This window comes from Heptranchias perlo, chromosome 9, assembly GCF_035084215.1.
Source record: "Heptranchias perlo isolate sHepPer1 chromosome 9, sHepPer1.hap1, whole genome shotgun sequence".
Classification (NCBI taxonomy): Eukaryota; Metazoa; Chordata; class Chondrichthyes; order Hexanchiformes; family Hexanchidae; genus Heptranchias; species Heptranchias perlo.
Genome location: NC_090333.1, coordinates 82,102,976 through 82,129,850, shown reverse-complemented (window position 1 = coordinate 82,129,850; position 26,875 = coordinate 82,102,976). Strand labels below are relative to the sequence as shown.

At 43.4% G+C, this 26,875-nt stretch overlaps 1 protein-coding gene across 3 annotated transcripts; it reads left to right on the top strand.

Annotated features, from left to right (window-relative positions):
* Positions 1–1,763: 1,763 nt before the first annotated feature.
* Positions 1,764–23,876, top strand: LOC137325071 (interferon-inducible protein AIM2-like). Of its 3 annotated transcripts, none has more exons than XM_067989767.1 (6): positions 1,764–1,858; positions 3,302–3,541; positions 6,104–6,195; positions 13,435–13,851; positions 15,967–16,167; positions 23,517–23,876. In XM_067989767.1, the coding sequence occupies exons 2-6, from the start codon at positions 3,304–3,306 to the stop codon at positions 23,523–23,525; spliced, it is 957 nt and encodes a 318-aa protein (XP_067845868.1). In that variant the 5' UTR covers positions 1,764–1,858; positions 3,302–3,303; the 3' UTR covers positions 23,526–23,876. The 3 variants fall into 3 exon arrangements, with proteins under 3 accessions (XP_067845868.1, XP_067845867.1, XP_067845869.1); XM_067989766.1 differs by having other exon boundaries at positions 3,284–3,541; XM_067989768.1 differs by having other exon boundaries at positions 1,764–1,869.
* Positions 23,877–26,875: the final 2,999 nt, after the last annotated feature.

The window sequence follows — 26,875 nt, the reverse complement described above, 5'->3', positions numbered from 1 at the left end:
CCTTCCAGGGTGCCACCGGGGACATTGCCGATGTCTCTCAGTCGTTTGCACAAAAGAGCCCTGCAAATACACCTACACCCACTCTGCAGTGACACAATGGGTGGCATCAGTTGTGGGTCTTCATTGTGATCCTCAGGAAAGGGCATTATTGCACAAACCAGACGAGATTCGCAAAGACGTGGCAGCGGTGGCGCCAATATAATATGTAATGTGAGTTGCTCAGAAATTAAATATAAGTAAATACCATGACAAACCTTCGAACACCCTTGTGCATCCCCTTCATGCTCACGACACATTTGCCTTACGCTGCCTACTGCACATATGTGATGCATGGCCTGTGGCTGCAGCACAGGTAGTGGCAGGTCGAGTGAGGCTGACCGTGAAAGAGATGCATGAGAGGGTGAGTATGAGATAGAGCCATGAGATTGTATGAGGATTGGGTTGAGTGGTAGTGGCGGGATGAATACAGGCGAGGTGAGTAAGTGCAGGTAAGATGAGGATGAGGTTTGAGTGGGTGTGAGGGGTGATGTGACAGAGTCGTGTTGGCAGTGCAGAAGGAGATGTGGGGTGGGGGCGGTGATGTGGCAGATGGAGTGTAAGGGAATGAGTAAGTGTACTCACTTTGGCTGACCTACTTAGGTCATTGCAGCGCCTCCTGCACTGTATGCAGATGCGCGATATGTTGGTGGTGCAGGTGACTTCCTCTGCCACCTCGAGCCAGGCCTTCTTCGTGGCAGAGGCAGGCCACTTCCTCCTGCCCGCCGGGGGGAAGATCTCTGTCCTCCTCACCCCATCCAGTAAGACCTGGAGTGAGGCATCATTAAACCTGGGAGCAGCCTTCCCCCTGGGCTGCTCCATGCTGTAATTTTTCCTATTTCTTGCAGCATCAGTCAGTGGAGGACTGCCCCTTTAAATAGAGCTCCTCCAGCTGACAGACCTTACTGCGCATGTGCAGTCCGCCCGCCGCGCAGCTTAGCAGCGGGGAACCCCGAACAAGAGGTAAGTGGATCCAATTAGCCTGCGATTGCATACGGGGCAGACTGATTTCACCGGGCGCGTTACCCACGCGCCCAAAAGCCCCCCCTCCGCCCTGGTAATATCGGGCCCAATAACTCGGTAAAAACAAGGATAGGAAGCAATGTGTGGAGCCACTCGTCCCTGTCCAGCAATCTGTTCAAAGATCCAGTAGTGTTGAATCCAGCAGGAACTAGACCAGAAAAGGAAATGGTATAAAATTACTTAAAGAAATTCACTTAATGAATGCCTCAACTCATTCTTACTAAAAATGTCTGTTGTTCTTTTCCTCTTTATTGATGCCATCTCCACTGGATACTGACAGTTAAGTGCAAAATGCATTCTGCTGCCCCTCCTCCCCCACCTGCCATCAGTTTTTTGGACCTGTTTCAGGCATATTGCTGGTGGGACTCAGGATTACAGCCTGTCCAGCATTACAATAACCAGATGACTTCAGGCTTTCCAAAGGTGTCAGCATCTGTGCATAAGGGAAAACCTATATCCCACACTGCCACAGTTCCAGTGGGGGATAGGCAAAATGACTTTCCTGGAAATTACAGGCATTATTAAAAATAATAATTAGAAGAAGTAATCTTCTGACAGAACTTGGCATTGAAAGCGTTAACTAATTTGAAACTGAGCATAGATTTAGGGCTGCATATAGTGACTCCAAGTGCCACCTCACCTCCAACTCATTGGCTGACACGGTTGATGGTAGTCAAGAGAACCTCCTCCTTTATAAGGTTCAAGTTGGGGAGCTGCACAGTGAGCGCTGTGAGCAGAACTTAGTGAAACTTGGTTTTATTTTTTTAAAGGAGTTGAAGACTTTTCCCCTTTGCTGCAAGTAAGTACCATGTAAGTTGGAAGCTTATCCCTGCTACAATCAGGTGGTTAGCACTGCGTTAAGAAGGCGCCAAATTGCAAATGTTTTTTGCACGCCAAAACCAACAAGCATTCAGGAAATGAAAGTAAAAGTAAAGACATAAAAATTGCACAGTAACTTATTAAATAATAAGTTTATATTTTTGTGAAATTTTATAAGTGAAAATAATACTGTTATTGCTTAAATTGTTTGTATTCCCTTGAGTTTAGACGGTTGAAGGATGATCTAATTGAGGTGTTTAAAATGATAAAAGGATTTGATAGGGTAGATACAGAGAAGCTGTTTTCTCTGGTGGGGGAATCCATAACAAGGGGACCCAATATTCCCCCAGGCTGGGCCTCTGCTGTCCAGGACTCCCCCACCCCCGCAGCCGTGAGACCATTGCAACACCCACCCTCCCGAACTAGCAGCCTTCGCTTGGTGATGGTGGGTGTCCACTGGGCCATCCGATCTTAATTCCCTGCACCACCGCTCGGTTAAAACCTGCCAGGCCTCTGACGAAGACTGCCACATGGGATTGCCGCCCACTCCCACGTGAAGTTGATATCAACCCTATTAAGTTTCAAATGCTTTGCAAGGGCAGGCAAGAATGCCAACACTCTCCAAAGATTCATAACATCTCAGTGAGTGCAAATCACTTGAGCACTTTTTAAACCCAGTGTGACATGTTTTACTCCATGAAATGTCAAACCCCATGATGGATGCAAAAGTAGCGATACAACCGCACCCTCAAACCCAAATTGCTGTTTGTAGATCTTCCAGCAACTAATTGAGTTGCATCAACAAAGGCCTAGTGGCAGGTTGGCTGTCTGGCATTTCTATATCAAGTTCAAACACAGACCTACAAAGTTATAATAAAATTATTTTTTAAATGTTCATTCATTGTTTTATTTTTTTATTTATTAATTCCTTTCAGTTTGTCTCAGTCGGGAGCACTTCTGCCCGAAAACAGAAGGCTGTGGTTTCAAATCCTGCTCCAAGATTTGGGCACATAATCTCGGTTGACACTCCAGTGCATTAGTGAGGGTGTGCTACATTATTGGTGGTGTTATCCTTGGGATGACATTGAACTGATGCTCCATTTGCCTGTTAGGTGGATGTTAAAGATCCTGTGACACTATTGGAAGACGAGCAGGAGGGTTCTCCAGGTCTCCTGACCAACATGCCTCCCTCAACCAGCAATACAAAAAGCAGATTAACTGCTCATTCTTCTCATTGCTGATTGTGGAATTTTGCTGTGGGCATTTGCCTACATAACAGTGAGTGCACTTCAGTGTATCAGAAGCACGTTGCGATGTTTCAGAGAAATCAGATAAGGTGCTATGTAAGTTACTTTCTTTATTCCACTTTCCCTCTTTATGCAAGTTTTATATTGTGTTCTTAAAGTAGTGCACTGTGATTCAGGAATGGCAAAAATGTTAACCACACTCGAAGAACTGACACCCAAGGAATATGAAAAACTTATTTTTTATCTGGAAGAAGAGGATAAGAAAATAAAAATTCCCAGAGGGATGCTAAAAGACAAGTCGCCAGTGGAGCTTGTGAACACATTATTTGCTTACTATACTACCCAACCGGCAATCAAGGTTGTGGAAAAGGCTTTATCAAAAATACCTCGTAATGATCTTCTTCCAATCAAGATTGGTAAGTACTGCTATTCCGCATGATGACATCATGTTCTTCATTATAATTGTTCTGTGCTGTGGCTGATGGATTCTGCACAGTGTACCAACAGCCATGGCTACAGCATGCTGTAGCAGAGGTGGTCAAAGCTCAGATTCCTTTCTCATTACTTCCTTTCAAGACTCGAGGGGAATTTTAACCTCCAGAGAGGGGCAGAGCTTAAAATTTCAAAAATCTGAAACCCGACTCAACCCACCTCCAATGCGCCCACTTCTGGTTTTAACAGAGGTCGGTTGGGGGGCAGGCGACTATCCTGCTCTCAAAAGGTGGGTCAGTAATTTGAATATTTTAATGAGGTTGTGTGCCTCAAATTTTACCGGAGTTTTACATTTAACGGCTGCAGGCCGAGTTTCCATGGGCTCGGGAAACCCAGCACCTGGAGGGAGGCAAGAACGGTCAGATCCATCAGCACTTTCCAGCGCTGCTTGTGGGCCAGGACGAGCAGGAGTGCTTCCACCCGGGACCCCAAGCAAACCTGCCTCCTTCCCCGCAATCTGCCTCCCGCCTCCGCCATCCGCCCCCGCAATCTGCCTCCCGCCTCCGCCATCCGCCCCCCCTCCCAGGCCCGCAATCCAAAGGAACCCCCCCCCCCCCATTCTGACCCGTGATCCAAAGCCTGACACGTGATCTCTTCATCCCTCCACTCCGCTGCCGGGCTGTGGCCTTGTGCTGCAGGCCTTCCCACCCATCAGCCTCTCAAGCTGGCTGGCTGCTGGCCAGGAATTGGAGACAAAAAATTCAAATGATGTCCTGCTATCAAATCCTGCGGAACTTCTGCGTTACCCGCACTTCCTGGTTTCTCAGCCGCTACAACCCCTCTCCACCCCCCGCTCCCTCCCCGTAAATATCGGAGCACAAGTTTTTCTATACTTCCCTAGTAATAATCCTCCAATACTAGGGAGCAGCACCATCGCCTTGTCTGTACCATGTAATGTACATTGTATTACTCTGCGGCTAAAGTGTATGTAACTGGTGTATCCCTTTAAGGTCTAACTTAATCTAGCCTCAATTAGAGGCTAATTGTTCATTGACATATACTGAGGCCAACTAGAGACGACTTGACGCTGGCCAGCCAGGTTTACCATGCCTCGGGAAATTTAATTTCCTCCAGGAAACCCGTATTTCCAGGTTTCCCGACTGCTAAATCTCCACCCCCCCCCCCCCCCCCCCCCCCACCTCGCCTCCCCGTTATTATTGGGGACCAGGAGTTAATGTCAAGGAGATGGGTTTTAAGGACAATCGAGACTGGGAGATGGATGACTGAGATCGGATATGAAGTGGCAATGAAAACATGTAGCCAGGTGAACACGGAGAGATAGCCTTGAAGAGCACATAAGGAATTTATTTATGGCATTGCTACATGTAGCGACCAGAGCAAACCTGTCCCAGTGATTTAAAAAGTTAAACTTCATCTCGCAAAGAGGTAGCACAGACGTATTTGGCTAAATTACCTTCTTCTGTGCATTAAGATTGCATGGTTCCTCCATGTTTACTTTCATGACACCTAATATTGTTGTGTCAAAATTAATACAGTGAAACAAGTTTGTACTTCATCCAATAAAGGGCCTCCGTCCGATTAATAAGAAATTTTACAAGTACAGTACAGCTATGATCACTAAATTAATGTTATATATCTAAACATCACTGGTCAGCATTTGTGCTTTTGTCCCTATAGTGCTCCCTCTACAAAACCTGCAAAGGCTGTAGAGACAGCAGTACAAGCATTGTGCAACCAGTTGTTTAACAAATTAGCGATCATGGCATGAACAGCACAGAATATCTGTAATATCCTCGTCCATTTAACTGAAAAACAATTAGAGAGAAAAAAGAACTTGGCTTCCATATTCTTCAACATACCATCATAGGCATATTCTAAAACCAAGGTCCGGTTTATGGAAATTATGATTATGGGAGACATGGTTAGCTGCGAGAAGGGCAGCTCAGAAGACAAGTTTTGGTTCTTATCAGGTCATATTTATGGTAGTACTTAGTTTTATTTCTATTTAAAATATTACATGCTATCCAGTTTTGGGTCACCTTTTGAAGGGTATACTGGCCTTGGAGAAAGCCCTTACAATCTTTCATCAGGATGATAGCTGGGATGAAAGGACTGAGCTATGATGAGAGGCTGGGTGAACTTGTTTGAGGAGGTTAAGCAAGATTCTGATCCCTGTCCTTAAAATAATAAAAGGAACTGACGGGGTAGATCAGTGCCAAATCTTCCTTCCAGTAGGGGAATCCAGAACAAGGAGACATAAACTTAGTATTTGAGTTAAGCCTTTTAAAAGCAAATCAAGGAAAAGCTTTTTCACACAAAGGGTTGTGAGAATGTGGGCACACTGCCATAGATAAAAATCAGTGAAGTGTCTTACTTTAGAAGTTAGTGCACCAAGCGATATGGGGAAAAAAAGAGGCAATTGGGATTAAAAAGAAAGCTACCAAAATGGAGGTACCAGTGTGATTTGCAGAGCGACTTACTCCGGTTCCTATGTTCCAGTAGTGATAACACCTGTTGTATTACAGGTCCAATAAAACGCAAAGCATCACAGGATACGCGGCTGAAATCACCGCAAAAGCAAGATGCAAAGAAACTAAAAACTGGCGCAACAGCAAAGGTATCATTCATTACAATTTTAATGATTTAACTGTGAGCAATATTAATAGTATGTAAATACATATTTGTAGCTATGAAACTTGAAGTGCCAAGAAAGGTCTAGTACTAGTATCATCAAAGATTGTGTCCAAAGTAAGCGATGATAGGGAATGTGTTGATACAGCTAAGATTGAAGTGAAAAGAGGCATTGGTGTTTTAGTAGGCTCCACTAACAACATGACTGACAATTGTAAAGCAGCAATCAGGCAAGCAAATAGAATTCTAAACTGCACTGTCTTGAAAGGAGGTGACTGAGAGGAGACCTACTAGAGATTTACAACAAAGTTAATGGTATAGAAAAGGTAGATCTGGAACACTGCTTCAAATTCCACCTTGATAATAGGAGGAGGGATCACAGTTCATACTACTAAAAGGTAAATTTAGGACTGAGGTCATGAAGTTCCTCATACAAAGCGTGAACAATACATGCACTGGACTTTCGAGGAGGACAGTGGAGGCGAAAACCCTGGAATTATTTAAGAAATAAATAGATAACTGTGATAGGGAAATTTGTTTCTTTCTGGATGGATCAGTCAAGGTGGGATGAATGGTCTTTCTCATCTGTATCGATGTTGGAAACTTGTAGCTAGAGACCCAAGGGACCCTGCTTGATATGTTGATGCCCTGCTCTAGAAATGTGAGATGGAAAGGAAATTTGGACCTTTAAATACCGGTCACACTTCTCAATTATTGTCCTCCTCTGTACTTCTTGGAAGTCTGCAAAACTGACTCAACATAACACTTCAAAATCATTTTCTAAACAGAAAGACATAATGTGGAATTAAAAATATACAGATTAAAGGCTTCAGAAGTTTACACAAAACACTGCAGTGTTTTCTTTTTAAAAGCATTGCCCTTTCCTCCCCACAAATACTGAAGTCTTCTTCTGATGGTTCTTTAAGTGCCAGCAGCACTCTGGTAGTTTGCCCACATGGCTATTTTTCAGAGTGACAAGCTTTTCTACTATAAAGAGCATCAGTATTACAATCCACATGCCTCTCCACATGGCACCAGAGAATTTCCAGCAGGGGGGACATTGGATAACAGGTTGAATTTACAATCCCTGGCTTGGGAAGCTACCACCAAAGGTAGCCCCCACCAAAATACCGATGAGAGCAGCAGTAATCCAACCTTGAATTTTACTGGTCCTAATGGCTCAGCATCTCATCACTTTGTTATGTTTATCCATATTGGCCTGTTGTGGACCCTGTTACAATCCTTCTAACTTGCCCAGGGAATTGAATCCAAAATCTGCCTCTAAAGATTTGTTGAAGAAAGTCAGTGAGTAGACCTCACTGACTTTGTTAAACTTGTTAGTGTCTTTTATGCTGAATCTGCAATGAAATGATTTCACTGTAAGCAACAAGTTCGGTCATGAATAGTAATATACTGGCAACCATTTAAGGTATTAAAGGTTCAAGACTGAGAATGGATCAAATGTCTATTATGCTGGAATTATTGTCAGCTGATTAAAGATATCTACCAGCCATCCAATTTGAAATTTTGACTAATCGATTTTTCTCCAGGGACTTGGTGAATTTCTCAGCATTTAAATACTTTATTGTTTCTGATTACTTTATGTATTATTGCTGATTTCAGATTATGTTTTGATTTTCACATTACTTTATGTTGCAATTCTTTACATAGCGTGTTAAAATAAGTAGAACCCAACCATGCAACTTTTACCTCCCGAGTTGAAAACAGGATGACAGGTTTCCAGTCCGTTGGTAAAGAACTCGATCTGGTATCACAGGCTGGCAACATATATCTGTGTACTGACCAGACAGATCTAGTAGCTGTGTATATATTAGCAGTATTAATGCTGTAATATCTACTAGTAATAGGGTAACAATATTATTAGAATTATAGAATCATAGAAGTTTACAACATGGAAACAGGCCCTTCGGCCCAACATGTCCATGTCGCCCAGTTTATACCACTAAGCTAGTCCCAATTGCCTGCACTTGGCCCATATCCCTCTATACCCATCTTACCCATGTAACTGTCCAAATGCTTTTTAAAAGACAAAATTGTACCCGCCTCTACTACTGCCTCTGGCAGCTCGTTCCAGACACTCACCACCCTTTGAGTGAAAAAATTGCCCCTCTGGACCCTTTTGTATCTCTCCCCTCTCACCTTAAATCTATGCCCCCTCGTTATAGACTCCCCTACCTTTGGGAAAAGATTTTGACGATCTACCTTATCTATGCCCCTCATTATTTTATAGACTTCTATAAGATCACCCCTTAACCTCCTACTCTCCAGGCAAAAAAGTCTCAGTCTATCCAACCTCTCCCTGTAAGTCAAACCATCAAGTCCCAGTAGCATCCAAGTAAATCTTTTCTGCACTCTTTCTAGTTTAATAATATCCTTTCTATAATAGGGTGACCAGAACTGTACACAGTATTCCAAGTGTGGCCTTACTAATGTCTTGTACAACTTCAACAAGACATCCCAACTCCTGTATTCGATGTTCTGACCAATGAAACCAAGCATGCTGAATGCCTTCTTCACCACCCTATCCACCTGTGACTCCACTTTCAAGGAGCTATGAACCTGTACTCCGAGATCTCTTTGTTCTATAACTCTCCCCAACGCCCTACCATTACAACAGTTATTATTCCTGAAACAGGTTTAATCCATTTATTGCCAACAAGCTCCAGGAAACTTTTAATTCTACCCATTTAGGACACTTAAGAGGTATTTAAACTTTGTGGGCCCAGAATTCATGAAGGGAAGTCAGTTTTGCTTTTATGAGGTCCCCATTACTGTGCAGATCTGTTGGCGCATGTACAATATATATTAAAATCGCAGAGTGCATCGCAACATCGTGTTTCCACTTGTGGGGAATCCAAAATGAGGGGTTATAAATATAAAAGTCACTAATAAATCCAATAAGGAATCCAGAGAGTGGTTAGAATGCGGACCTTCCTACCACATGGAGTGGTTGTGGCGAATAGCATTTAAGGGGAAGCTAGATAAGTACTTGAGGGAGAAAGGAATAGAGGTTTTGCTAATAGGATGAGATGGAGTAAAGTGGGAGGAGGCTCGTGTGGCGCATAAACACCGGCACAGACCAGTTAGGCCTAATGGCCTGTTTCTGTGCTGTAAATTCTCTGTAATTCCATGTAATTCTAGTTTCAGCATATTGAAAAGTCCGATATCATCCGTGGATGAAAGTCCACTTCCATCTCAGTGGGAAAATGTATTATAAACGTGAGTAGTGCTAGTGCCTATAGGTGGTGTTGCTTCATTACTCCACTCACCCACCCCTTAAGCCCGCCGGGCTGCCTGCATTTGTGCCTGCTTGACCCATAGCGCTACTTGGTCACCCTCCTCATCAGCAACCCCATTCCTCTCTGTTCTTTCCGTGGGTCCACTGCATTTGGCAGACCCCTCGTCCCCTGTCCAGTCTAATCGTCCACTCACTAACCTCCTGAGTCAAAGTTCTTTTCCCTACCGGCTTCTCGCTACCTTCCCTGCATAGTGTCATTTGGGCATTTAGCCCTAGGCTAAAAAGAGTACCGTTCGTTTTCCTTGAGAAGTATTGTGACCTTCAACCACTGAGCAGCATTGTGACCCTTGACCCACTGAATATCAACTCTCACCGCCCCCCCCCCCGGACCCAAGCCCCCTTCACTGAGCAGCAAACCACCCCATCCTCTCCCCACCCTAACAAGCAGCTGAACAGCCCCTGTTCCCACCGCACTCATTGACAATTGCCCCCCCCCTACCCCGCCAACTGAGCAGCATTTGGGCCCCTAACCTTCCGCTTCCACTGTGGAGCTGGGAAACCAATTCTAGCATGCGCGAAGCATCAAAACTAGCTCTGGGGTTTGTTCCCCCCACCAATCATCCAAACATCCTCCACCCCCTCCTCCATTCCCCCCTCCTTCCCAATACCCTTCAACTTTGTGCCCAGTTTCAAGATTTGCATAATTGCTATTCTCGGGAGTCTGGTTTTTCCACAGTATCAAACCGCAGAACCATTTACCGTAAAATATGTTTTCAGTAAATATTTGTGATCAACCAGATGATAAATGTGGGTGTTCTGAAGACATGAGTATTTTTCAGTTGTGACCATTATCAATGACATCGACAATGACTTGAGTGATAGGAAAGGGAAACTTTACAGAGGGCAAAATGTAGCTTTTACCCTATACAAGAGCGGCTGCCCAGACTGCCTCAGAGTGTCATTTCAAACATCTGCTTCTCGTTCCAGGCTTTTTTAGTGAGATTCTCTCATTAGTACCGAATGAAGAGCTGCACGCCAATGAACTGGATTAGGACTGCCCCAATCTCATTTTATTTAGAAAGTTTACATTTGACAGGATTTGCCAGGTGGGAAAGGACACTGTGTGACTCTGTGTACCAATCAATCCCCCATCAGATAGATGAGCCCTTCACTCCCCTCTCTCTGGGCTGAATTTGAGCTTAGGTCCCAGAGGATGAAAGGTCAGTGCTTGACCCACTGCACCACCGGTCCCCCATCAGATCCAGGAGCCCTCATTCCCCTCTGTCTGGCTGGGTTTCAGCCCAGGTCCCAGAGGGACAGTGTCTGACCCACTGCACCACCCAGTTCCCCATCATAGAATTACAGAAACAGTCCATTCAGCCCAACTGATCTATGTCAGTGTTTATGCTCCACAGGAGAAAACCCAAAAATGTTTTATAAGTACATAAAGAGCAAGAGGATAACTAAGGAAAGAGTAGTGCCTATTAGAGACCAAAAAGGTAATTTATGTGTGGAGGTGGAAGATGTGGGTATGATTCTTAATGAATACTTTGCGTCTGTCTTCACAAAAGAGAGGGACGATGCAGAGATTGTAGTTGAGGAGCGTGAAATATTGGATGGGATAAACGTAGTGAGAGAGGAAGTATTAAAGGGTTTAGCATCTTAGAAAGTAGATAAATCGCCAGGCCCAGATGAAATGTTTCCCAGGCTGTTAAGAGAAACAAGGGAGGAAATAGCAGAGGCTCTGACCATCATTTTCCAATCCTCCCTGGATACAGGCGTGGTGCTGGAGGATTGGAGAACTGCTAACATTGTACCGTTGTTTAAAAAGGGAGAAAAAGATAGACCGAATAATTATAGGCCAGTCTAACCTCGGTGGAGGGCAAATTATTGGAATCAATTCTGAGGGACAGCATAAATCGTCATTTAGAAAGGCAAGGGTTAATCAATGACAGCCAGCATGGATTTGATAAGGGAAGGTTCTGTCTGACTAACTTGATTGAATTTTTTGAGGCAATAACAAGGAGGGTCAATGAGGGTAACACGCTTGATGTAGTGTACATGGATTTTAGCAAGGCTTTTGGCAAGGTCCCACATGGCAGACTGGTCAAAAAAGTAAAAGCCCATGGTATCCAAGGGAAAGTGGCTAGTTGGATCCAAAATTGGCTCAGTGGCAGGAAGCAAAGGGTAATGGTTGACGGGTGTTTTTGTAACTGGAAGGCTGTTTCCAGTGGGGTTCCGCAAGGCTCAGTACTAGGTCCCTTGCTTTTTGTGGTATATATTAATGATTTGGACTTGAATGTGGGGGGCTTGATCAATAAGTTTGCAGATGATACAAAAATTGGCCGTGTGGTTGATAGTGAGGAGGAAAGCTGTAGACTGCAGGAAGATATCAGTGGACTAGTCAGGTGGGTAGAAAAGTGGCAAATGGAATTCAATCCAGAGAAGTGTGAGGTAATGCATTTGGAGAGAGCAAACAAGGAAAGGGAGTACACAATAAATGGGAGGATACTGTGGGGTGTAGAGGATCAAAGAAACCTTGGAGTGCACGTCCGTAGATCCCTGAAGGTAGCAGGACAAGTAAATAAGGTGGTTAAAGAGGCATACGGGATCCTTTCCTTTATTAGCCAAGGCATAGAATATAAGAGCAGGGAGGTTATGCTAGAACTGTATAAAACATTGGTTAGGCCACAGCTTGAGTACTATGTACTGTTCTGGCCACCACATTATAGGAAAGATGTGATTGCACTAGAGAGGGTACAGAGGAGATTTACGAGGATGTTGCCAGGGCTGGAGAATTTTAGCTATGAGGAAAGATTGGATAGGCTGGGGTTGTTTTCTTTGGAACAAAGGAGGCTGAGGGGAGATTTAATTGAGTGGATAGGGAGGACCTATTTCCCTTAGCAGAGGGGTCAGTGACCAGAGGCATAGATTTAAAGTAATTGGTAGAAGGATTAGTGGGGAGCTGAGGAGAATTTTTTTCACCCAGAGGGTGGTGGGGGTTTGAAACTTACTGCCTGAAAGGGTGGTGGAGGCAAAAACCCTCAATACATTTATAGAGTACTTGGATGTGCACTTGAAGTGCCGTAACCTACAGGGCTACGGGCCAAGTGCTGGACAGTGGGATTAAGCTGGATAGCTCCTTCTCGGCCGGCATGGACACAATGGGCCAAATGGCCTCCTTCTGTGCCGTAACTTTCTATGATTCTATGAGCCCTCTCCCTCCCTACTTCATCTCACCCTATCAACATATCCTTCTATTCCTTTCTCCCTCGTGTTCTTATATAGCTTCCTCGTAAATACATCTCTACTATTCGCCTCAACCATTCCATGTGGAAGCAAGTTCCACATTCATATCCAGGAGCCCTTCATTCCCCTCTGTCTGGGATGGATTTGAGCCCAGGTCCCAGAGGAACAGCGTCTGACCCGCTGTATCAGAAATGGGAATAATTGGTTCTAATTTCTTCTGATATTTTTCAATAATTAGTCAGTCTTGGAAAAGTACTTGCAGTCCTTTTTATGGGATTTTTTATAATCCCAGCCCAACAGCCACCCCTGCCCCACAAAGATGCTGACTCCTGGGTGTCAAGCTATCCAGAATCTCACCCAAACAGTCAATATTCAGTCAACTTAGACAGTGAGCGTCAGCAGATTATTGGTGACCAAGTCCATTCTAGTCCTCACTGAAGGTGATCAGGAGCAAGAATCCTGATTGATTTCCTCTACCCATCCCAGAAGCGGAATGGCCAATTGCAGCGTCTCTGCCTGAGATCAACTAACCCAGTATAAATCACAACCTTCTCTTTTCTATTGCTTAATGTTATACCAAGTGGTGATTTTATGCACTAGGCCATTAGAAGTGGGTTCTTTGTTTAAGGCAAATTAGCAGTTTAAAAGAGGAACTGATGGAAAGGAGTGCTGGAGTTGTTTATAAACTTACCAGTCGATGGATTGTATTTCACACAGGTATCTGTACCTCACATCATTACTTTAAGGAAACTAAAATCAACAGTATTAAATGAAAATGAGTATCAGAAGGATCTGACCGTCAGAGGGAAGATTATTGAGAAGTTGACCCACAATTACAAAAACCAACAACAAAAAAAAATGAAGATTTTCCACGCAACAATAGCGGACGTAAATGACACCGTTCAAGTGAAAGTGTATAACCGAAAACAGCAGGAATTTTGCAAAGGGGCCATTGTTCAGATCACCAACTTTAAGTTTTCAAATGGGGTGATGGAGGTGACCAAAGGCTCACAAATCGTCAAATTAGCAAACAATGCGATCAAAGCAATAGAAGAGGTGCCAGTCCTCAGTCTGAGAAAGATCAAGCAGAAGCCTAAAGGAACATTTGTAAATGGATGTTTCAAGATCATAAAGGTACGTTTCATTCGGCTGTCCTTTTAGTTTGGGAGCTTTGCTCACTGCATAAGTGTACTGCCTGGTGCATCAGTGAGCCTCATGTAGGTCAGAAAAGTCCCAGGTCTGTTTCATCATTTCGTCTGAATTAGCTGATCTCAGATCGTGTCTCTCTGCGTGGGGGAGGGGAGGGACGAGGGTACATACGCAAGAATGAATTTACTTTATTTTTGCTTAATGCAAAGCCATTTAAATGCATTAACAATTTAGCTAAGAAAAAAGGCAGCTTTGAAAGGAACAAAAACAAAATATGCTGGAAATCTGAAATTAAAAACAGAAAATGCTGGAAACACTCAGCAGGTCAGGCAGCATCTGTGGAGGGAGAAACAGAGTTAATGTTTCAGGTCAATGACCGTTCGAGATTTATCGTGGAATCATAGAATGATACAGTACAGCAGGAGGCCATTCGGCCCATCGTGCCTGTGCTGGCTCTTAGAAAGAGCTATCCAATTAGTCCCACTCCCCTACTCTTTCCCCATAGCCCTGCAAATTTTTTTCCACTCAAGCATTTATCCAATTCCCTTTTGAAAGTTAGTATTGAATCTGCTTCCACCACCTTTTCAGGCAGTGCATTCCAGATCATAACAACTAACTGCATAAAAAAAAATTCTCATGTCATCTCTGGTCTTTTTAACAATTGTCTTAAATCTGTGTCCTCTGGTTACCGACCCTTCTGCCAATGGAAATAGTTTCTCCTTATTCACTATATCAAAACCCTTCATGATTTTGAATACCTATCAAATCTCCCCTTAACCTTCTCTGCTTTAAGGAGAACAATCCTAGTTTCTCTAGTCTCTCCATGTAACTGAATTCATCCCTGGTACCATTCTAGTAAATCTCCTCTGCACCCTCTCTAAGGGCTTGACATCCTTCCTAAAGTGTGGTGCCCAGAATTGGCCACAGTACTCCAGCTGGAGCCTAACGCATGTTTTATAAAGGTTTAGCATAGTTTCCTTGCTTTTGTACTCTATGCCTCTATTTATAAAGCCAAGGACCCCAATGCTTCTTTAACAGCCTTCTCAACTTGTCCTGCCACCTTCAAAGACTTGTGTATGTACACCCCCAGGTGACTCTGTTCCTGCACCCCCATTAAAATTGTACCATTTAGTTTCTAGTGCCTCTCCTCATTCTTCCTACCAAATTGAATCACTTCACAATTCTGTGCATTAAATTTCATCTGCCATGTATCTGCTCATTTTACCAATCTATGTCCTCCTGAACTCCTCTTCACTGTTTACTACATTTCCGAGTTTCGTGTCATCTGCAATCTTTAATATATATCAAAAAAAGCAGTTTTCGTAATACTGACCCCTGGGGGAACCACTGCACATTTCCCTCCAGTCTGAAAAACAACCGTTCACCGTTACTCTCTGCTTTGTGCCTTTAGCCTATTTTGTATCCCCTGCCCTGCCGCCATGTCCCCCGCCCTGCCGCCATGTCCCCCGCCCTGCCGCCATGTCCCCCGCCCTGCCGCCATGTCCCCCGCCCTGCCGCCATGTCCCCCGCCCTGCCGCCATGTCCCCCGCCCTGCCGCCATGTCCCCTAACACTAGATCCACCATACCACTAGACCCTCTACCATCAGATCTACAGTACTGCCAGATCCCCACCCTACTGCTGGATCCTTCACTATCAAACCCACCCTACTGCCAGATCTCCTACCATCAGATCCACCCCCCCCCCCCTGCCAGATCACCTCCCTAACGTCGAATCCACTTTATCACCAGATCCATCTTACAGCCAGATTTCCCTCCCTCCTTCCTCACTTATCGCCAATCCTGGCACCAGCAAGAGAGGGGGTGGTGTTACATCTTGGGGCAGCGTGCAACAAAGCATGTGACTGCACTTCAAAATTAATTCATTGGCTGTGAAACGCTTTGGGATGTCCTGAGGATGTGAAAGGCACTATAGAAATGCAAGTTCTTTACATCTTTCTTAATATTTATATATGCATAAATATATGGCATTGTAAATTTTGATTCATTAAGGTTCACTGAACCAGGCCAGGTCAGGTTAAAATGGTTGTGTAAATAGAAGGAGATATACAATTCACCAACCAGATCTCTTTTTTTTACAGTATTCATTCCCAGCCAAGAAAGATAAACTTCCACTTCGTATCACTGTAGCACAAAATTCTGATGAAATTGATGTTATCATATTCAATCCACCAAAAGCTCTATCCCCTGAGGAAGGAAAAGAACTGAAGATGCTGGGAGTTAAAGTGATTGAGTACAAAGATGAGAAACAGCTTCTGCATCAGATTGATAGTTATATCAAGGTAGGGTGTTTTCAATTCCTGCTCACTGAATATTTGTTCTGAAATGCAACGTGTGGGTGGGAAATTCAAGAGCGCATCGTGACAGAAATGTCTATTGACTGGCCTGCTAAAGATGGATGAGGTCAGGACTCCCAGCTGTAAAGAAGGAAGAAAGCAGCAGTCCTACTGCTCATGATTTCGGGCTGCAAGGTTGCACAGAGACTGCACTTGTTTCCGCTGGGCAGGGGGAATTAAAATCGGCCCTATTGTCTCTTGGGAAATCTTTTATAAATCAGAGTAATTAATTAGATCTAAAGGGATCAAATTAAAATTAACTAAATAGAGGATACCAACATTAATGGGATCCATATTGCATTAAATAAAAATCTGGTATGTATAAATATCAATAAGAGTCATGGGGATACTAAAATAAAGAAGTTAATAAACAAAAAACAAAACTAATTAGTTACAAATAAATCTAAAATCAAGTTAAATCCCATCTACTAAATATAATCTAGATCTCAAGTAATTCTGTTATACCTAGAATTAAATTACTACTAATAAATAAATACATTTTAAAAAACTAGAAATAGCAGTGCAGGCTATGTGCAGGACTGTGATATGTGGGAGTCTGTGGACAGCGAGACTGGCCCGGATTGCCACATCTGCAGGAAATGTCTTTCACTTGAGACTCTCCAGCTCTGAGTCCTTGAATTGGAGTGCGAGTTAGAGATATTCCGACACATAAGGGAGAGGGAGGAATAGGGATGGATAGTTTTCTCCAGAGTACGGTCACACTTCAGAGGAAAGCACAGGTGCAAGAAGAGGAGAGTGTGACTGTCAGTCAGCAGGGTAGGGGGAAATGAGGGGAGATAGTGGAGGAGGTCCCGCAGACACTGGTCCTCTCCAACAGGATAAGGAAAAAGACCGCCACAATGCTGACCCAGGCACCATGGAGCAGAGGGCTGTCCAAAGGGCAGTGGAACAGAATAGAAATGTAGAAGTAATAGGGGATTCAATAATTAGGGGGATAGATAGTATCTTCGGCAGCCACAATCGAGAGCTCCGAAGGTTGTGTTGCCTACCTGGTGCCAGGGTAAGGGATATCTCGATGAGGCTGGAAAGGAACTTGGAAAGGGAGGGGGAAGATCCAGTTATCATGATTCATGTCGGGACCAATGGCAGAGGGAAGAAAAGGGAGGAGGTCCTGCTGAGGGAGCATCAGAAGTTAGGAGCTAAATTAAAAAACAAGACCTCAAGGGTGGTAATTTCAGGATTATTACCTGAGCCACATGCTAATTGGAATGGGGACAAGCAGATCAGGAAGGTGAACACGTGACTAAAGGAGTGGCGTGGGAAGGAGGGGACACTGGCACCAGTACTGGGACAGGAGGGAGCTGTACCATTGGGACGGGCTACTCCTGAACCGGGCTGGACCAAGGTCCTAGTGGAAAAGATAAATGGGGTGGTAAAAAGGACTTTAAACTAATAAATTGGAGGGAGGACTCAGTCAGGAACAATAGTAAAAATGATAGTTCAAAGATTAAAAAAAGGGATAAATGCAGAGTTCAGGTCACAAATGGTAAAATAACTAACAGCAGGAGTGACAAATGGGAAAGGTGTTAAATTAAACGGTGTGTGAAAGACACCATCAAGGCAGAAGGATAGGTTAGGGTCTCTTGCCCGAATAAGAGTTTTATATACTAATACAGGAGTATAAGAAATAAATTGAGTGAATTAGAGGCTTAAATGCAGCTTACAGAATATGACATGGTGGCCATTACTGAGATATGGCTGCAAGCTGGTCACGATTGGGAGTTAAATATTCCAGGTTATAAGGTCTGAAGAAAGAATAGGGAAATTGGAAGAGGAAGAGGGGTAGCCTTATTGATTAAGGATACTATTACAACATTAGTAAGAGAAGATATAGATAAGGCAAAGCAATCAGCTATGATTAAAATTGAGGAATAAGAGAGGACTTAAAACTGTAATGGGAATTATCTACAGTCCTCCTGACAGCAGCAATGAAATGGCTGAATGTATTTATTCAGAGATTAGAGGGGCTTGTAGCAAAAGCAGAGTCATTTTAATGGGCCTTCAATTTTCGTATAGATTGGAAAGAGCAGAGTAGCTCAAGTCAGAAAGGTAGTGAATTTCTTGAGTGCATTCAAGATAGTTTTCTGGAGCAATATGTTCTAGGACCAACAAGAACATAATAACATAAGAAATAGGAGCAGAAGTAGGCCATCCGACCCCTCGAGCCTGCTCCGCCATTCATCAAGATCATGGCTCATCTTCTGCCTCAACGCCATTTTCCTGCACTATCTCCATATCCCTTGATGTCTTCAATATCTAGAAATCTATCGACCTCCGTTTTGAATGTACTCAATGACTGAGCCTCCACAGCCCTCTGAGTGAAGAAATTTCTCCTCATCTCAGTCCTAAATGGCCTACGCCTTATTCTGAGACTTTGACCCCTGGTTCTAGACTCCCCAGCCAAGGGAAACATCCTCCCTGCATCTATCCTGTCGAGCCCTGTAAGAATTTTGTATGTTTCAATGAGATCACCTCTCATTCTTCTAAACTCCAGAGAATACAGGCCTAGTGGCCTAGTCTACTCAATCTCTCCTCATACGACAATCCCGCCATCCCAGGAATCAGTCTGGTGAACCTTCATTGCACTCCCTCTATGGCAAGTATATCCTTTCTTAGGTAAGGGGACCAAAATTGTGCACAATACTCCAGGTGTGGTCTCACCAAGGCCCAATATAATTGCAGTAAGACATCTTTACTCCTGTACTCAAATCCTCTTGTAATAAAGGCCTTCCTAATTGCTTGCTGCACCTGCATGTTAGCTTTCAGTGACTCATGTACAAGGACAGCCAGGTCCCTTTGAACATCAACATTTCCCAATCTCTCACCATTTAAAAAATACTCTGCATTTCTGTTTTTCCTACCAAAGTGGATAATTTCACATTTTTCGACATTATATTCCACCTGCCATGTTCTTGCCCACTCACTTAGCCTGTCTATATTCCCTTGAAGCCCATTTGCATCCTCCTCACAACTCACATTCCACCTAGTTTTGTGTCATCAGCAAACTTGGAATTATTGCATTTGGTCCCCTCATCCAAATCATTGATATAGATTGTGAATAACTGGGGCACAAGCACCGATCCCTGGGGTACCCCACTAGTCACAGTCTACCAACCTGAAAAAGACCTGTTTATTCCTAATCTCTGTTTTCAGTGAGGACAGGCTGCACTAGGTGTAGTAATGATTAATGAGCCAGACCCAGATATATGTTCCCTTACTGTTAGATTATTAACTAATAGTGATCATAATATGATTGAATTCAATGTTAGGTTTGAAAAGGAGAAACTTAATACAGTTCCTAAGATTCTAGATTTCGGTAAGGCTAACTTTAGTGGGATGAGACTAAGACTGACGACAGCAAACTGGTCAAAGCTGTGATCGGGTAAAACTACAGATGAACAGTGGGAGGTGTTCAAAAAATAATTTAGCTTAATACAGACCCAGTATATACCCCTAAGGGCAAGAGTTCTTACCAAATAGAACAGCCATGGTCGACAAAAGAGGTGAGAGAACATAAAACTAAAGGAAAGAGCATTCAAAAGTGCAAAGAATTAGAGTAGATCCAGGGGAGTGGGAGAGATATAAAGAACAGCAAAGGACGACAAAGAAGATAGTAAGAGCTGCAAAAAGGGAATATGGAAAGGAACTTGCGAAGAATATCAAGATTAACACAAAAATTTTTTACAATTATATTAGAAGAGAAAGGGCAGTCAAGGGTAATGTGGGCCCTTTAAAAACAGGTGTGGGTAATATTGGAAATGAAAATAAGGAAATGGCAGACTTGTTGAATAATTACTTTGTGTCAGCCTTCACAGTAGAGAAAGAGGATAATATACCTGACAGTCCAGGGAAACTAATAATGAATCAAGGACTGGAACTCACTAAAGTTAACGTAAGCAAGAAAACAGTATTAGAAAAAATGATGGTACTGACACATCTCCAGGATCTGATAGTTTCCACCCCAGGGTTTTAAAGGAAGTAGGTGAGGAAATTGCAGATGCTTTAACCATAATCTTCCAATGCTCTTTCAATTCAAGAATTGTCCCTTTAGATTGGAAAATTGTAAATGTAACTCTGCTATTTAAGAAAGGTGTGAGAGAGAAACCAGGAAATTATAGACCTGTTAGTCTAACATCTGTTGTGGGAACGTTATTGGAATCTATAATTAAGGACAGCGTGTCTGGGTACTTAGGGAAATTTGAGCTGATTAGAGAGAGCCAACATGGATTTGTAAAGGGTAGGTCATGTCTAACAAACCTAATTGAATTTTTTGAGGAAGTAACTAAAGTAGTAGACGCAGGGGAATGTCTAAAGATGTAGTTTATATGAACTTCCAGAAAGCATTTGATAAGGTTCCACATAAGAGACTGTTAGCTAAAATTAAAGTTCATGGAATTGAAGGCAAATTATTGACCTGGTTAGGAGATTGGTTAGGCGGTAGAAGACAGAGAGTAGGGATAATGGGTATGTACTCAAATTGGAAGGAAGTGACTAGTGGTGTCCCACAAGGATCTGTGCTGGGCCACAATTATTCACTATTTATTAAAGACTTAGATAACACAATAGAGAGCCATATATCCAAGTTTGCTAATGATACAAAGATTGGTGGCATAGTAAGTAGTGTAGATGGAAGCATAAAATTACAAAGAGACATTGATAGATTAAGTGAGTGAGCAAAACTGTGGCATATGGATTTCAACACAGGTAAGTGTGAGGTTGCCCATTTTAGACCAAAAAAGGATCGATCCGAGTATTTTTTAAATGATGAAAAGCTAGGAACAGTGGAGGTCCAAAGAGATTTAGGGGTCCATGTACACAGATCATTAAAATGTAGTGGTCAGGCATAAAAAATAATCAAAAAGGCCAGTGGAATGTGAGCCTTTATATCTGGAGCGCTAGAATATAAAGGGGAGAAAGTTTTGCTGCAGCTATACAAAGCCCTGGTTAGACCACATCTGGAGTACTGTGTACAGTTCTGGACTGCACCTTAGAAAGGATACATTGGCTTTGGAAGGAGTGCAATGCAGATTCACCAGAATGTAACCAGGGCTCCAAGGGTTAGATTATGAGGAGAAGTTACATAAACTAGACTTGTATTCCCTGGAATATAGAAGGTTAAGGGTTGATTTGATTGTGGTTTTTAGGATTTTGAAAGGACTTGATAGGGTAGAGAGAGAGAGAAACTTTTTCTGCTGGTGGGGGAGTCTAGGACAAGGGGACATAACCTTAAAATCAGAGCCAGGCCATTCAGGAGAGAAGTTATGAAACATTTCTTCACGCAAAGGGTGGTAGGTGTGGAACTCTCTCCCACAAAAAGCAATAGATGATAGATCAATTAATAATTATAAATCTGAGATCAATAGATTTTTGCTAACCACGGGTATTAACCACCAAGGCGGGTGGATCAATCATGATCTCATTAAATGGCAGAACTGGCTCGAGGAACTGAGTGGCCTACTCCTGTTCCTAAAAGACCTCACTATGTTCATACACATGATAGCAATGGTGAAATTTGACTCTTAATCATATACTTATATTTTTAACCTTAGATCTGCTGTTAGTAATATTAACAGGTGAACACTTAACACACTGTTATGACAGTCCTCTATTTGCTGTTTTAATTGAGGTGTTAATCCCTTGAAAATAAAGTGCTTAAGGCCTGCATTAATATAGTGAACAGAGGAATGTCATACCAATACAATATCACAAACGGTTATTTTTAGGGTCGTGGTCAGTTAGAAAATCGGATGAAAATGCAAATGCCTCTCGTTCAGGTTAGTGGACTTTTAGCTACAGTGGATCAAATTTCACAAGCAAATAATAAATAGGAAGATTTGGCTGAGTTGATTCCTCCATTAAGACTTGTTACTGAGAACAAAAGGCTGAAGTTGCCTCCTCTACTGGGAAAGAATCCTTAGTGACTTTTTTAATGATTACTTCCCATTTGTCACCCTTGCATCTTCTGAAGGTCAGGCCATGCTGTTTCATTGACAGTGGTAGACATTCAGTTCTTGGTCTGTGACTGACAGGGCAGAAGTTTTGGAGAATCGCAGGTACACTGCTCATGGTTTGGTATGCAGCTTCAGAAAATTCCACCCTTAGTTTCAGTAAGATATTCATCATGGGAGCATTCACAGCCAATCCTGTCACACTGGCTAAATCATTTACAAGGAGAGAATAATTGGAACACCCCCACTTGTCTGCAAACAACCCAGTGCACACAAGTACATTTGTTTTTCTCTATAAGCCACTGATGGAGAAAGCAACAGTTTTTCAGCCCAGTACCTAAGCAAATATCCACAAATAGCAGACCAGGAAGCTTCGGCTAAGAAACAAATAACATGGCGCAACAACAACTTACATTTAAGTAGCACCTTTAACGTAGGGAAACATCCCATGGCACTTCACAGGCGTGTAATCAGACAAAAATTTACACCTAGCCAAAGAAGGAGACATTAGGATAGGTGACTAAAGGCTCAGTCAAAGAGGTAAATTTTAAGGAGAGTTTTAAAGGGGGAGAGAGAGGTGGAGCGGTTTAGGGGGGGAATTGCAGAGTTTAGGGCCTAGATGGCTAAAGACACAGCCACCCATGGTTGGGCGAAGGGAGTGGGGGATCCATAATAAACCAGGGTTGGAGGAATGCAGAGGCTGGAGGAGGTTGCAGAGATAGGGAGGCCATGGAGGGATTTGAATAGGAGGATGAGAATTTTAAAATCAAAGCATTGGTGGGTCGGGAGTCAATGTAGGTCAGCGAGCACAGGGGTGATAGGTGAGCGTGACTTGGTGCAGGTTAGGATATGGGCAACAGAGTTTTAGATGACCCCAAGTTTATGGAGGTGGGAGACAGGCCAGGAGAGCATTGGAATAGTCAAGTCTAAAGGTAACAAAACCATGGAGGAGAGTTTCAGCAGCAGATAAGCTGAGGCACGGTGGAGATGGCCTATGTTATGGAGGTATACAACAATGCACTGAGCTAAGATCTGTTGAAAAGGTATAAGATCGTATGGTGTTTGTGACATGTCAAACCACTTGTAGATCTAGGACACCTGCGTAAATTGATTACGACCTGGCATTATGTTGTTTGCTCAATAATAATAAGTAACATTTAGAATGGAAATATGAATTTAACCTGCAGTCACATGGCTGTCATACCACAAATTAGAATCTTGTGAGATGCTTTAACAAAATATCCCACAGGGTTACTTTCAAATGGACACTGTTCATGTAATTTAAACAATCTGTATATTCTCTCATTTTATTTATTCTTTCCTTAGGTGCTGTGACAGGTGTCAGGGGGTGTCTGAGAGAGAGAGCGCTTCATATTTTCAGAAACCTTTGTGTGAAGAAAATTTTTGCCAGATTTGCTTTTAACCAGCTTAGCTCAAATGCTTTGAAGAGGGCTTCTGACTCTGGCTTCCAGCAATGGCTATAAATCTCGATAGTCATGAGGAAGGTGTTTTTGCAGCAGCTTTAAGAAGAAGATAAACAAAGCAGTCATAGGTCTTTGGGATCAGCTCAATATGGTACTAAGCCCCTTTCTGGGAGTGGCTCTTGGTATTGCACAGGAATCGCTGGCGAGAGTTGTGCTATGTGTGTCTCCATAACTCTATTCTCTTATGATGTGGAGAAGGTGGCAGCGACTCCTACAAAAAGCACATGGCTCAGTCTACATGCGAGACAAGCAACCACGTCAGAAATATGGGATGCCCTTCGCGACATATGCAACCCAGTTTTGCTTTGTAAAGATCCCGGCACGGTTTCAGTGTTGATTCAATCATTGGAGTTCCAATACCGACATGCAGAATAATGTCTGCAAGTTTTCAAGCACTGTTTGTGATGCTTGCAAAGGAACACTGTCATTATCTTTCATCAGCAAACAGGAGTCCGAGTTGTATTAATTTTCAAATTAGAGCTAGGCCATTTAGGAGGGAAATCAGGAAGCACTTTTTCACATAAAGAGTAGTATAAATCTGGAATGCTGTCCCTCCAAAAGGTTGTGGATGCTGGGGGTTAATTGAAGTTATCAAGACTGAAATAGATAGATTTTTGTTAGGTAAGAGTATCACGGGATATGGAGCTACAGCAGTTAATTGGAGTTGAGGTACAGATCAGCCACGATCTAATTGAATGGCAGAGCAGGCTCGAGGGGCTGAATGCCATATGGTCCGCACCAATTCTTCAATGATGATCACGCAGAAGATTAATGATTCAGATATCATTACTGCAAATTAATCTGGAAGCTACAGGTAATTGAAGGGAAACTCTGTGTTCAGGGCATCCCACGTTTCTGATGTGGTTGCTTGTCTCGCATGTAGACTGAGCCATGTGCTTTTTGTAGGAGTCGCTGCCACCTTCTAAACTAAGAGAGTAGAGTTATGGAGACACACATAGCACAACTCTCGCCAGCGATTCCTGTGCAATACCAAGAGCCACTCCCAGAAAGGGGCTTAGTATATGTCTGGGTTACAAGGATTGAACCCAGGAACACTCCAATGTCATGGCCTTTCCACATCCCTCTCTTGTTTGTCTTTTTGACCAATGGAGTCGACTTTAACCAACCCCGTCCGGCAGGAATGGGGCATTGGTGGAGGTGGGGTAGGGGGCCTTTAAAATGGAGCATTGTGACTGACCTCCCTGTTCTTGCTGTAAAGGCGCTGGCCACCATTTCAACTGCTCACTGCAGTTCAACGGAAGCTCACATATATTTGCAAAATCAGGGTCCTATTATTATGTCCCAGATAGGCAGCTGACCAGCAACATGCAGATGAGGCCGCGATTCTAACTTACACCATTGCATAGACCTCCTCAGAAGACTAACACGGGACGCAACCAACAGAGTACCCTTTGTCGTCCAGTACTTCCCCGGAGCGGAGAAACTACGCCACGTTCTCCGCAGCCTTCAACATGTCATCAATGACTATGAACACCTCGCTATGGCCATCCCCACACCTCCACCACTCGCCTTTAAATAGCCACCCAACCTCAAACAGACTATCGTTCACAGCAAATTACCCAACTTTCAGGAGAACAGCGTCCACGACACCACACAACCCTGCCACGGTAACCTCTGCAAGACATGCCAGATCATCGACACAGATACCACCATCACACGAGAGGACACCACCCACCAGGTGCATGGTTCATACTCCTGTGACTCGGCCAACGTTGTCTACCTCATACGTTGCAGGAAAGGATGCCCCAGAGAATGGTACATTGGCGAGACCATGCAGACGCTGCGACAACGGATTAACGGACACCGCGCAACAATCGCCAGACAGGAGGGTTCCCTCCCAGTCGGGGAGCACTTCAGCAGTCAGGGACATTCAGCCACCGACCTTCGGGTAAGCGTACTCCAAGGCGGCCTTGGAGACACATGACAACGCAAAATCGTCGAGCAGAAATTGATAGCCAAGTTCCTCACCCATGAGGACGGCCTCAACCGGGATCTTGGGTTCATGTCACGCTACACGTAAGCCCACCAACGAACAAAAGCTATCTGTTTTTAATATAACGGGTCATTTGCTGGCTTTCTCTGCCTTCCGGATGTTTCTGCCTCTCTTTTTTTTCTGTTTGTTTTTTTTTGTTGACTGTATATTCGGGGGCTCCGTCGGTAACACCTCTCTGTCTGAACACGGTGATTGCCTTGGCAACGGGCAGTTGCAAAGACTATCTGTAATCACCATGTATTGTTCTGTGATTTATAAATGCGTAGGCTTCGAGGAGTTCCTGACATTTACCTGAGGAAGGAGGAAGCCTCCGAAAGCTTGTAAATTTCAAATAAAATCGTTGGACTATAACTTGGTGTTGTAAAATTGTTTACAATTGTCAACCCCAGTCCATCACCGGCATCTCCACGTCATTACACCATTGAGTAAGTTTTGCACTCACCCCACCCCCTCCCCCACCCACCCAAAACTTGCTGGGAATTAAAATAGAGCCTGTTTTTTGAGCATCTGAAATTACAGCTATTTTTATAGAATGAATTAGTAGAAGTTCCTCCATATCCTTAGACCCCCAACTCTAAAACATTACACCCAACTCTGGGTTAAGAGACATTTGCTGAATTGGAATCGTTTGGCCAAACATACAAAATCCTTTCTGGGAGAGGTCGGACTCTGATGTTAGTTTCTTAATGTATAAACTAAGAATATGATTGAACTTACCTATACAACATATTTTCTATGTTTGAAATACCTGCAACAGCTTATTCCATGGGTACTGTAGCATAATGGTTCTGTTACTGGAGCCTGAGTGTCAGCTTGGCTCATTGGTAACACTCTCTGAATCACAAGGTCATGGGTTCAAGTCCCACTCCAGAGACTTGAACACATAATCTAGGCTGACACTCCCAGTGCAGTACTGAGGGAGTGCTGCAATGTTGGAGGTGCTGTCTTTCGGGTGAGATGTTAAATCGAGTCCCTCTTTGCCCTTTCAGGCAGATGTAAAAATTGGCACTGTTCAAAGAAGAGCAGGGGAGTTCTCCCTGGGCAACATTTATCCCTCAACCAATAACACCAAAACCAAATTACCTGATCATTCTTCTCATTACTGTTTGTGGGACCTTGCTGTGTGCAAATTGGTGACTTTGCTACATTACAACAGAGACTGCAAGTTAGCAGTACTCTAGCCTAAT